Source organism: Calliphora vicina, chromosome 3, assembly GCF_958450345.1.
Source record: "Calliphora vicina chromosome 3, idCalVici1.1, whole genome shotgun sequence".
NCBI lineage: Eukaryota > Metazoa > Arthropoda > Insecta > Diptera > Calliphoridae > Calliphora > Calliphora vicina.
Window position 1 is genome coordinate 111,733,052 of NC_088782.1, and position 12,772 is coordinate 111,745,823.

At 36.4% G+C, this 12,772-nt stretch overlaps 1 protein-coding gene across 2 annotated transcripts in view; it reads left to right on the forward strand.

The window, feature by feature from the left end:
- Positions 1-12,230, forward strand: part of Reck (Reversion-inducing-cysteine-rich protein with kazal motifs) — a 105,472-nt gene extending 93,242 nt beyond the window's left edge. For both annotated transcript variants that reach the window (XM_065504213.1, XM_065504212.1), the window contains exons 5-9: positions 3,589-3,800; positions 9,025-9,172; positions 9,234-10,466; positions 10,530-10,796; positions 10,859-12,230. In XM_065504213.1, the coding sequence (XP_065360285.1) occupies positions 3,589-3,800; positions 9,025-9,172; positions 9,234-10,466; positions 10,530-10,796; positions 10,859-11,658 (2,660 nt within the window). In that variant the 3' untranslated portion in view covers positions 11,659-12,230. The remainder of the gene's footprint in view (positions 1-3,588; positions 3,801-9,024; positions 9,173-9,233; positions 10,467-10,529; positions 10,797-10,858) is intronic.
- Positions 12,231-12,772: the final 542 nt, after the last annotated feature.

Below are 12,772 nucleotides of genomic sequence, written 5' to 3' on the forward strand. Positions count from 1 at the left end.
ATCATTCCTTCCCTCGTCCACGCATTCTCTACTGTTAGTTCTACTACCCTGATATTTCCACTATTTATAGCAGTAGGTGAGTTTATGGTAAATGGTGAAATCACGAGATATAAGTCAAACAAAGGCATAGTTCCCTGGAAGATCATTCAGTTCAGTTCATTCGTAAAAACTCACTCTACTATCCTGAGAGTCCTCATAAAAAAAAGGTTAGAAGAGTGTGATTTTAAAGGTTCATTCCAAAACACATAGAACTGTTGATTCAATAAGATACTACGGGAGGGAGACAGTTTAAGCCAAGTCGTCGATCCATTCATTTCTCGGCCTACACAGGATAGTATCCTAAGAAGCGCTCAGTACACTCCACATCGCTTCAGTGAAGATCATTCCTTTCCTCGTACACGCATTCTCTACTATCTCTACTGTTAGTTATGCTCCTGTTAGTTCCACTACCCTGATATTTCCACTATTTATAGCAGTAGGTGAGTTTATGGTAAATGGCGATGTCACGGGATATAAGTCAAGCAAAGTTCCTGGCCTACGCGGGAGAGTTCCCTTGAAGATTATTCAGTTCATCGTAAACACTTGTCCTACTATTCTGATATCATTATAAAAGAATTCTAGAAGAGTGTGATTTTAAAGGTCCAATCCAACACACTTAGAACGGTTAATCCAATAATATACCACGGGATAGTATCCTAAGATGCGCTCAGTGCACTCCATATCGCTTCAGTGGAGATCATGCCTTTCTTCACCAACACGGATCAGTAGCTCCTCGTCAACGCTATATATACCATCTCTATTAGCTCTGCTCCTGTTAGTTCTACTACCCCGATATTTCCACTATTTATAAAATAGCAGTAGCTGAGTTTATGGTAAATGGTGATATCACGAGATATAAGTCAAGCAAAGTTCCTGGCCTACGCGGGATAGTTCCCTGGATGATCATTCAGTTCATCGTAAACACTTTTCCTACTATCCTGTTAGTTGCATCCTTATAAAAGAAGGTTAGAAGAGTGAGATTCAATAAAATATTAAGGGATAAAATCTTCGATCCATTAATTTCCGGGCCTACTCTGGAAAATATCCTAAGAATCATTCAGTGCACTAAACATCACTTCAGTGGAGATCATTCCTTTCCTCACCAATGCGAAGCAGTAGGTCCTCATCAACACTTTCTCTACTATCTTGTTAGACCCCATTCACATTAGGCAATGTAGTTGTCCGAGTCTCTTGTGTTTGTAGATGTCGGAGGTAAGATCGGGTTAAGGAAAAGGAAATTTTTTTTTTTTTTTTTTTTTTTTTTAAAAAGAGAAGTAACACTCAGGCAATTAATATGCCTATATATAATTGTGTTACTTTCTTTGGAAAGGGGATAGAGAGTGGTGATAAAGGTGGTGAAAGGAGAAGAAAAGCTTTTTAATTGACAACTCTGCAATTGCGCGTTATGTTTGTTATTAGTGCAGATTGCAGCGCCTGTGGTGGTGAGATGGCGCATTAGTCAAGCCAACAACCTTTATTTAATTATTTTGCTTCGGTGGCGTTTTAGTGTTATACCACCGAAGGAGGGCGCTGTGATAAATATTAGTTATTAGTAAACTAATAATTATTATAAACTGATGTTGTTGATTGGCAGCGGCTGGGAATCGAACCCAGGCCACAAATACCATATCATGCTTAATGATCAAACGCGCTAACCAATTAAGCCACAGCAAGAGACTTGCGCAACTAAATTGCCTTATGTGAAAGGGGTATTAGTTCTGCTCCTTACAAAAGTAGGTTAGGTGAGGATGATTATCAGAATCATTTCCAACACTCTAAGGGCCATTATTACAACTTTCCGTTATAGTTAAAGTTACCTTTAACTATAAAGGCAAGTTGTAATAATGGTCCTAAGATTTATTGGTTCATTGTAGTACTACGGGATATTGGTGAAGCAGAGTCCTCAATGTAGAACGAACTAGGGGAACAGTGACATAACAAGTCTTCAACTCTTTCACTCTCCTTCTCTCTCCTTCTCAATCCTATTAAAACCATTCGTTTTTTCTTCAAAGCGGAACAGTAAACCTTCCTTAACACTTTCTCTACTATCCTGATAGCGCAACTATTTATTAAAGTAGGTTAGGTGAGCGTAGGAAAGCTAAAATAAAGGGCCTACATGCTTCAATTCATTGGTCGATAGGTTAGACTGAAGCCGATATCATGAGTCCCCACAGTAAAACCAACCTTAGAGTTCATTATACGCTCCAATTCATTGGTCATTAGGTTAGACTGAAGCCGATCTCATGAATATGTTTCCTTTGCTCGGCAACTCGAAATAGTGCTATTAGAAATGTTCAACATTCTCCTCTTCGTTCTCAGCTTAAACTGAATTCCTTGTTTTTTCAAACAAATACAAACTGCGTGACATTTTGGATTGTCTGCAGAAACAGCCAGAGTATTAAGCGGGAATTGAACCCGCAACCCAGATACTGATATTACAGCACATTATTACATACTCGTTCGGGGCAACATGTACCCAAGAAACAGTAGCAGTGCATGCCGCCCAAATTCTCAATCTCTGGTTACCGTTTTTCGTAACAATATACTTCCAATTAAGGTAGTTTTTGTATGAGAACTATCAGTATATCGACACGATAAAAAATAACCAGATATTGAGAAAAATGAGGACAGTATTTTAAAGGAAGCTCATCTTCATTTCATACCATTGAATTTTAACAAAATTATATGGATATAAATTTGTGCTCCTTTTCCAAAAATATTTTAAAAAAAGACTGATCATATCTATCAACCACTTTCTAGAAAGTTAATAGAATGTATTTAAAATAATTCATACAAAGTAAATTTCTCCTTAATAACCGATCTAATCTAAACTGCTGCTCTTCATGGCGATTATCGCCTGCCATACAGGCTGTCATCAACATGCTTGAAAACTTTGTACTGAATGTAAATTTATTTATTTATTTAGTTAAATTGTTTTGCCATACATTATTACTTCGTCTATGCCATTCATAATTCATTTAGTAGGCTCTTTCAATTTAACATCCAGATTATCCAATCACACATGCAAATCTGGCAAATGAACTAATGAAATTGAACACTTGTAAGAGAGAAAATAACAAACGCCCACTTGTAAAGAAAACACTTGCAACCAGTTGGCTAGCTGACTGACCGACTAACTGTCTCAATGACTGGCAGTCTGGATGGCACTTGTGCTTTAATTTTGTACGTACTGCAATCAATTGAAATGTGATTTATTTGTGTGGCACACAAATGAATACAAACAAACAAACGGCGCAACAACGACAACTACAAACAAAAAATTAAATAAAATAAAGAGCCACTTTAAAATGATCGTTAACTTAAATCTAATTGCCTGTCATCAATTACAATGACAATTTACACATACACTTAAAATAAAAACAGAAAAACTAGAAGAAAAATTAAAACAAACAAATTATACCAGTTTGACAGGGATTTTCTCTTGACTCTTGCCATTCCACTCTCTTTTGCAAATAAATTAAGTTTTGTTTACATTTCTCTAATTTAGTTTTTTCCATTTCTATTTTTTTTTGTTCCATTTAATTACAGCCGTTGCCAAAGGTTCTCAGTGGTCTGGTCGACGCTGTTGTGCTTTGGGTGTTTCACCGCGCTGCAGTAATGCTTGTGCAACATCATCGTCCACCGGTGAATTGATCAATGCATGCCGACAAAGTGATGAGCAACACATGTTTGCATGTTTCGAACGTCAGGAGGCCGGTGATCGTTGTTGCGGCAATGCACGCACCTCAGAATGTTTACAGGTAAGTGAATGTTAGAATCTATCTATCTAGTATCTAGTAGAAATATATATGTAGATACATGTTAAACGGAGTCTGCTGCTGTGATTGTCAATTGAGTTGTGTGTGTCCAATTTGATATTTAATGCATTTGTCCCATACTCATACGTGAATTTTGTGGGTGGGTTTATTAATTAAAAATATTTTGGTGCCCCTCCTTTTTGGTTTTGATAGGTAAACTTTAATATAAAATTGTAAAGAAAATGTTCATGGGAATGAAGTTTATTTAAGACACTATATGGTGCTGGACTTTAAATCCAAGGGTTGTGGGTTCATTTCCCGCCAGAATCTCTAGGTGTTTCAGCAGACAAGCAAAATAATTGCGGTTTGTTTTGGTTAAACAAAATTAAAGAAATTATAGGTTGGGAATCTAATTTCCTTATATATACACATGTTCCTTTAATCTTTTGATTAGTGTTAAATGAAGATGGATAGTAAACAAGGGGGTCTAAATCCGGTAAAAATTATCTCACATGTATCCTAAAATATTGATCTAATATAATGAAGAGACTTGTGAAATACTAATTACAGCTACATACAGAGAGCCTCTAAAGTGAGTGAGAATTTTTTGATTTTTTTAAGATTATTGTCACCATGTGTCTCAATGCAACTCTGCACATTTATCGAATCTCTTTTTATATTCGAAACATAAGTAAAAGGAGTCGTCAACTAAACTTAAAACGAGACATTCCTTGTCACTGCGTGTAGCATTATAGTCCGACTTAAATCTTTTGTTTTCAGAACCGAAACTATTCTTAGGCCAATCTCCAACAAACCGAAACTTTTAAATTTTAATCGATGAATAGATTTTTGGATTTTCATTATCTTAAAACAAATCAAATAATTTGTGATATTTACTCACTTTTGAGGCCCTCTGTATGCAAATACTAATAAAATCCTCATCACAACTTTCTCCGTCGACTTTAGAGATACGATTAAAGGATTTGTTGATGGCTCTAAGGCTCATAGAAAACATGTGCGAATGTGAGCAAAACTCGTTTAAATTATCTAAACGGAAACAAGTAAGAGACCTATGTATATTCACCAAATTATTCTTCAAAATAATAATTTAAAATAATTTAAAATTTTATTTTTTTTCCAATGTTGATTTTTTAATTTTTTGTAAAATTTTTTTTTTCGAATTTTTTTTTTAATTTTATTTTTTTAAATTTTAAAAAAAATTTTTTGTTTTTAATATTTAGCGAAAAAAACTTTTGGTGAAAAAAAATTCGGGTTAAAAAATATTTTTTCCGATTTTAACCCATTGTAGGTCCAACTTACTATGGTCTTCTATATGTCATTGCAAAGGTCTTTGAAATATCTATCATTAGATATCCATATTGTCTATATTAATAACTTAGTAATCCAGATATATGTCAAAAATAGGTCAAAAATCGAAGTTGTCCTGATTTTTTCCTCATTTCTCAGCCATTTGTTGGCCGATTTTCTCGATTTTAAATAGCAAACTTCTCGAAAGCATGTCTGACAGAATTATTGAACATTTGGATCCCGAAGATATCTGGGGTCTTCAGAAAATTGATTTCAACAGACAGACAGACATACGGACATGGCTTAATCGACTCCCCTATCTATAAGGATCCAGAATATATACCCTTTATAGGGTCGGAAATGAAAAATGTAGAAATTACAAATGGAATGACAAACTTATGACAAACTTCTCACTAAGGTGAAGGGTATAAAAATGGGTTATTGTGCATCAAAATCATAAACAGAAAATTCCTTTTATGATTGGTTGGTTAGTTTACGTGGTAGTTCAACAGTCAAGAAGAGTCAAATTGAGTCAAAAGGACCCCGTTTTGACAAGACCACACCACTCGTTAAATGTCAAAGTTATTACACCCAACCTATAGCCGTGAGATATCTCAGTAGGTCGTAAAATTTAGTCCCAGATATCTCACCAACTTTGGTCAACATGTAGTTGTCCAGGAATTTATGCCTTTTGACACTCAGGGGCATTCACGTTTCCTCTATTTCCTGGTCCAGTTAATAATGCCAGCAACCTTGATATATCACTTCTATTACGGGTTATCAGTTGCATAGTTTGTTTTTCGTTAAAAGAGAGAAACATTAATTTGGCCACCCAACATGAATCTAAGTTGCGCCATCTATTTTCAGCCTTTATAAGAAAGAGTCTAAAGATAATACTTTTAATATTCCCCAGTGGAATTGCTACTGGAGATATCCATAGTAGATCCCATTCTGTCTAATTGTCTGACTGTGCATTGCCTGCGCAGGGACCCTAACTAACTAATGTCAGATAGACGACCTAGCCTTGACAGAGCATTCTTACATTCCCTGACTAGTTGAAGATGAAGTTGTATAGGCATTCAGTGAGAGAAGTGCCGCCAGTATTAAGTCATGTAATGTATTACAAGCTATCATAAACGCAAAAATTTCAGCCTGGAAAACACTACATTCATTCGGAAGACAGAGATGCCTATACCCAAATCGTCACAGAAAACACCAGAACCAACACCACAGCTCATTTTAGAACCGTCTGTATATATCCTGGTGTCATATTCGTACACGATATTACCCCTACACCACTCACTCCTGGTGGGAATTAAGACTTTGAACACTCTGTCAAAATCTGTATATGGAGTAATATATTCCGAAGGTAGGTATACGATGGAAGGCAGTAGGACCAGAATCCGCACGGGCCCATATTTTCTCGATCTCCAACATTCAGATGAGTTAAGCACCAAATCTCTATTGTTATCAAAGGACTAATTGGAGGCATAAGTGCTTGCCTACAAAACCAAGCATCCCAGGTTCGATCCCTGGCAAAGGACGAAAAATGTTCATCATGGTTTTCGAGTTTTTAAATTTTACCCCCCTCTAAACAATTCATCCAAGAAGCCCCCTGACCAACCCTCCCCCTGGAAAAGAGAATAATATAACATCATGGCAAAGGTCAGACCCCCTGGGAAACAGGTAGGAATCAAAGATTAGCAAGGTTCCCCTCCCCACCACTACACCAAATATACAGAGTGCGTAGTTTCTAGGCAACGACAGATGACAGCCCCATTATCCTAGACCAGCTACAGCAGCCAGTCATCTACTTACCGATTAATGAAACTGATACAAGGCAAAAATAACAAGAGACTTGATCTTAGTATCCTAGGACCCGCTACAGCAGATCTATCATCTACTTAGCTGGAACAACAACCGTTTAACGAAACTCATACAAAATTATAATAGACTGGATCTAATGGCAACATCGTACAGGCAGAAGTACGATATCCAATAACTAGGACAGTGCAATCTTACAAGGGAAATACGCGAAAACAACTGCAATAAATCGTATAAGATGGAGATGCCAAATGCTTCCAAGAGGAGTAATGCAGAAAAAGTTATTTGTAACTAATGTTGTAGAATCAGCATCACATTCTTTTATCGAATCTTTAATGTTGTCGGTGAAAGTACATTGGGATTTTCAATGAGGTTTACATGGTTTCATTCACTTTCTTCAATACTTTATATACATATTTGGCTAACAAAATGGTTCTCTGAGTCTAATTTTTTAAGACTTCTCTCTTCTCATGAGGTCATACTCATATCCCTTAACATTTAATATTCGTTTCGTGGTTAAGTTCTTCTTTAAAACCTCCTCTTGATATTTGAAAGTTGAATTCAATATTGTATCAACTAAAAAGGGGAGAAATAGCTCCATATTTATCAGCATTTTTTTCCTCCATTAATCCCCTTGGTAGCATATGGCTTCCACAAAGCCTTGAGCATTCCACACTAGCGTCATCATTGTTATACTGTCAGGTTTCTTTCTGATAGTATCGCCGATCCAACTCCATTTCCTACGTTTTATTTGTGTTAGTATGGCTTCCTCGTTGGTAAGCTTCCAGAGATTCGTATTGCTGATGTTATTAGGCCAGAATATTTTGCATATGATTCTGAGGCACTTGTTGATGAATACCTGTAGTGTTTACGCCAACAACAACACTTAGCGATTTCCTCATTTCCCCTGCAATTCCTATTTTCCTCAATATATACTAATGCAGAATGCTATGTGTTGCAGTATACTTCCAATTGTCATTAGTACTAAATCAATCGTAAAGTGTCATAAATACTTCTTTTTGGGAGAGATACAAATCTAACGCTAACCTTTTCACATCTCTGTATTACTCCTACTTCTTCTACTGGGTAAGAATCTATCCTTCAAGCAATTGAATAAATAATTCGAAAATATCCTAATTATGTTGTTTTATTTCTTTCCTTTTTTCCATATTTATTTGTGCAATTGTTCTGAGTAACAAAATCTAAACGATTTTGTTTCGGCTCAGAGAGTTTGAACATCCTTCCAATTCATCCAGCCCTTTCCCCCTTCACCCAGCTTCTCAGTTCAACATGTAGTTTTTGCCCGATAATGTTCGATTCTAACCAAGTTTCACTTCCGTAAAACAGAGTAGATTTTGCACAAGCGTTGAATATTCAAAGCTGGTTCGTCTGGATATTTGTGAGTTTCTCTATAGTGGTTGTTTTCTTCTGAATGCAGCTCTCGCTTTATTGAGCCTGTTATTTACGTCTGTTTCATTGATACTGTACTGTTTAGATAGCTGAAGCTTAACTGTTATCGCTGCTAACGTTGTTGATTCTCATAGCTTTGGTTTTCTTGATATTTATCTCATGCCCAACATGGCGTGCTACTCTTTCCAAATCTTCTAGTTTTACTTGCATGTTGGAGATCTTGTGCGAGAGTAGACAAATGTGATCCTCATAATCCAAATTTTCGAGTTGACATGACAGGCTCCATGTTATACCTCTTCTCTCTGAACAGACTTCGCTCATGATGTCATCCACCAATATTTTGAATAGGCGGGGTGATAGGGGGCATTTTTGCTTTACTCCATCATTTGTGTGAAATGGTTGACTAATATTTCCGTTGTGAAGAACTGATAGCTCGGATGATTCGAGTTATTTTCTGGGCTACTCCTTTTCTTCTCAATGCTTTCCATATGGCAGTCCGTCAGATGGTATCGAAGGCTTTCTTGAAATCTACGAACAGTAGGTACAGGGGAGTAAGCCATTCTAGGGATTGTTCTATTTCAAAGGTTTCTATTTTTAAACGTATTTTGATTTTTCCAAATATAGTAGATTTTCTAATTTGTATTTTATAATATCTAATTTCATTATTTTACTTTTACCCTTCTAGGCTTGTCGTGATATCTTTGAACCTCACACTGCCCATAAAAGGAATAATCGCAAGCGTTTGCATGAAATGTGTGGAGAAAAGAATAGTGATGTATTGCAATGTGTGAAAAATGTTACGGACATGACACCCGTCACCAATTCCCACAAATGTAAGTCGTTTGGAATAAAAACTCCTTTACATATAAATTAATATCCTTCTTTTCCCCATAGATCTGCCTTGTTGTGACTTTTCCGACAATGAAAATTGTCGCAACACTTGTCGTTCCGTCTTGAACACCACCGAAAGTACGGATATAATTATAGGAGAGCTAGAAGCGGGAGGTTGTGGTACTGTTTTGCCGCATTTACCTTTATGGCAGTGTTTTTTCACCGCCGAGCGTAAAATCTTTGTGCCAGCTGTTATAACCAGCAATCAGGAAACGGAGGTTTCACAAATCAATCGTTTGGGCATAGATGGTGCCAAATTGCACTGTTGTGAGAAGGCTTTGTCTTCGAAATGTCGCAGGTTGTGTTCCCAAACCTATACCACGGACTGGACAAATACCATGAATAATTTTGAGACGACCTGTTTAATGCAACCAAATGAATTGGAATTGCGCCAGTGTATTGATGAGGTGGACGAACCGTGTGAATTGGGTTGTGATGGTTTAAGTTTTTGTACAAATTTTAATAATCGTCCCACGGAATTGTTTCGCAGCTGTACTGTAGAGGCGGATATGGCCGCCAAGTCGGATTTGATGATGTGGCAACAAAGAGGATTTGTTAGTTTGCCGGGTGTTAATTTGCCTATTAAGAATATGACCAGATGTTCACCGGACAAGTGGAAGGCTATAGCCTGTGTTTTGCAAATCAAGCCTTGCAGCATTCAAGGTCATTATAATCATATTTGCCGGGAGAATTGTTATGAAATATTGAGTGAGTGCATGGATTGGACACGCATGAATACTTCTTTGAATGCAGATGCCATTTGTGCTAGATTACATCCGGAGCGTGAGGGTGTTCCCTGCATATCGTTGAGGCCTTATTTAGAGGAAAGTGATGCTCCTAAGGAAACGGGTGGCCATCATAAGATTACTTCACCTTGTCGAGGTCACCCCTGCAATGCTAGCGAGGTTTGTTTAGCAGCTCGCAATGGTTCTTCCACCTACAAATGTATACCGGGTTGTGCTTTGGGAGAAACTTCTAATTATTTGGTGCCTTTTGGTGCTTATGTACGCATACCCGTTCAACTAACAGCCAATCGGGGAGGCTTTAAGGTTTGCCGTTGTGGTTTACAGGGACGCATAGAACATTGCCAACCGCTGCCAAGTGTTTCATATGAAAGCTGTGTTTTGCCGGGTGGTAGGAAGATTAAGCATGGCACCTCCTTTTATTTGGAGTGTAATTTATGCACCTGCTATGCGGAGGAAATTACCTGCACCAAGAAACAATGCAAAATGCCAGGTGAGTGGAAATGTTTGGAATTTAAAAAAAAACTTCAGTTATTAATATTGTTTATCGTTACAGGTTACACCGATGTTTCCTATACCAGCTTGCCCTGCAATTGTCCCACACATTATGTGCCGGTTTGTGGCAGCAATGGCCGCACTTATCCTTCCTTGTGCATAGCCCGTTGTCTGGGTGTGCAGGACAGTGATTTAGAGTATGGAGCCTGTTCGGTGTGGAATCCTTGTACCCCAGGAACTTATCATTGTGCGCCAGGCACCCAATGTCTGCCTCATAGACAAATATGTTTGTCCACCATGCACCGGCCCTGTTTACAGTACAAATGTGGTAGGTTTTTTAAAAAATTTGCTCTATAATTTGGAACTAATTGGTTATATTTGTCATTGCAGTTAATCAAACGTTACCTTGTGCCAAATCGGAACATTCTGTATGCGATTCTAAAGGTGTGACTTTCAAATCTGCCTGCGATTTATTGAATACTAAATCTACCTTCTCCTATTGGGGCTCCTGTAATCGTGGTTGCACCTGGAAGGGTCCGGTCTGTGGCATAAATGGTGTAGACTATCCCCATGAATGTGCTGCATGGGCGGATTATGTTTTGGTGGACTACAAGGGTAGATGTCGGGAGGTGGGCTTGTTAACTAATGAAATGGAACGCAAAAGATGTCGTCAAGTCAAATGCTCTAATACGCCTTCCCCCTACTGCCGTTCTATTATACCGCCGGGTTCCTGTTGTCCCATTTGCGCTGGTGCCTTTCGCATTATCTACTCACGCAAACAAATCGATCGTGCTTTGTATGCCTTAAAGGGCCAACATAAGGATTTGTTAACACTGCATAGTGTGCTGAAGGAATTGGATTCTTTAATACAAATAAGCGAGTGCCAATTAACGGGCTTCCTAACCATGGAAGTGGGTATATTTGTGGCAATTGTTCCACGCACCAATACGCCCACACGTATGCAAATTGAGGCCTGCACAAGAGAGGCTGAAAAGATTTCCAATTTAATAGGAGCCCAAGGCCATAAAGTAACCACAAATCTTATATTATCGGGTCTCACGGTGTCCAATATGCTGGAGGCCAATGTGGAAAGTAACACAAATCGAATATTTTCATTAAAAATTTTATATCAGACGTTATTGCTGAACATTATAATTAGTTTAATATTTAGGAAATTTTGGATTTTATAGTTTTCGAAAACAGTTTAAGTGAAAAATTTAGATAGTTTATAACAACAACAAAATAAGTCATCATCGACATTATGTGGTCTCCATTTAAGACCAGGATGAATTGAAGAGACAAATTTTTAATTAAACAAATTAAAAAAAAGGTAAAACAATTAAAAGGGGAGCTTAAGACAAGCTCAGGAAGTGAAATCAAAAAAAAATTAAAGCATACCTTGAGTTTAAGGTTTTAAACAAACAAAAACTAAAGTCTACTTTAAGGCTTTCATTTTAAACCATCTCTATAACCTCTTTCCTTCATTACCACTTTCTGAGTTTGTTTTTAACACTCTTTAATTGCTTTTTTACCATCAACTGTAAATTTCTTTTGTGTTTTAACATAAAACCACAATATTTTTGTAATGATCAAGTGAATTCTTGGTGCCAATAAATTAGTTTTTATACATAAACAAAAAATTGAGATTATCTTTTTAAGTTTGTAACCTTAAGTTTTCCTTTTTTTCTAATGCTCAAAACAAATGTGCCTTTAATTAATTGAGAAGAACAAGAAGACAAAAAAAAAACAAAAACAAAATATTAATTTTAAAACTCTCTAGTAAGACTTTTGAAGTTCATTTGCATTTTTGTTTTAAGTTGTTTACTTTTTTCATTAATTTACATTAAGTTATTAACAATTTTGTTTTATATACGATCTCCTTGTGATATTAGCAACTAAATTAGGCCATATTTAAAACACTTACAACACATTTAAACATACATAACATACATTTAACAAACAATACAAATACAAAATATATACAAAATAATACACATATCTTGTATTTATAGTTATAAACAATCTTAAGAGTCTATTTATAATTATTATTGGAATTTGAAATTTGCAAAAAAGAAAAAAAAATATTTCAAAAATTCTATTCGCTACTAAAAATCAACACAATTCTTTGTAAATATATTATGGAATCTTCTTTTTTTTATTAAATATTATTGTATACAAATTTTTGAAAAAAAAATATCAAAACAAAATATGAATCGCCAAAGTTGTTTACCCCCATTTAATTATCCCAAATATTAGTAATAATATTCATAGTCATTAAGTACCTTGTGTAAAGTTTTCTTTTTG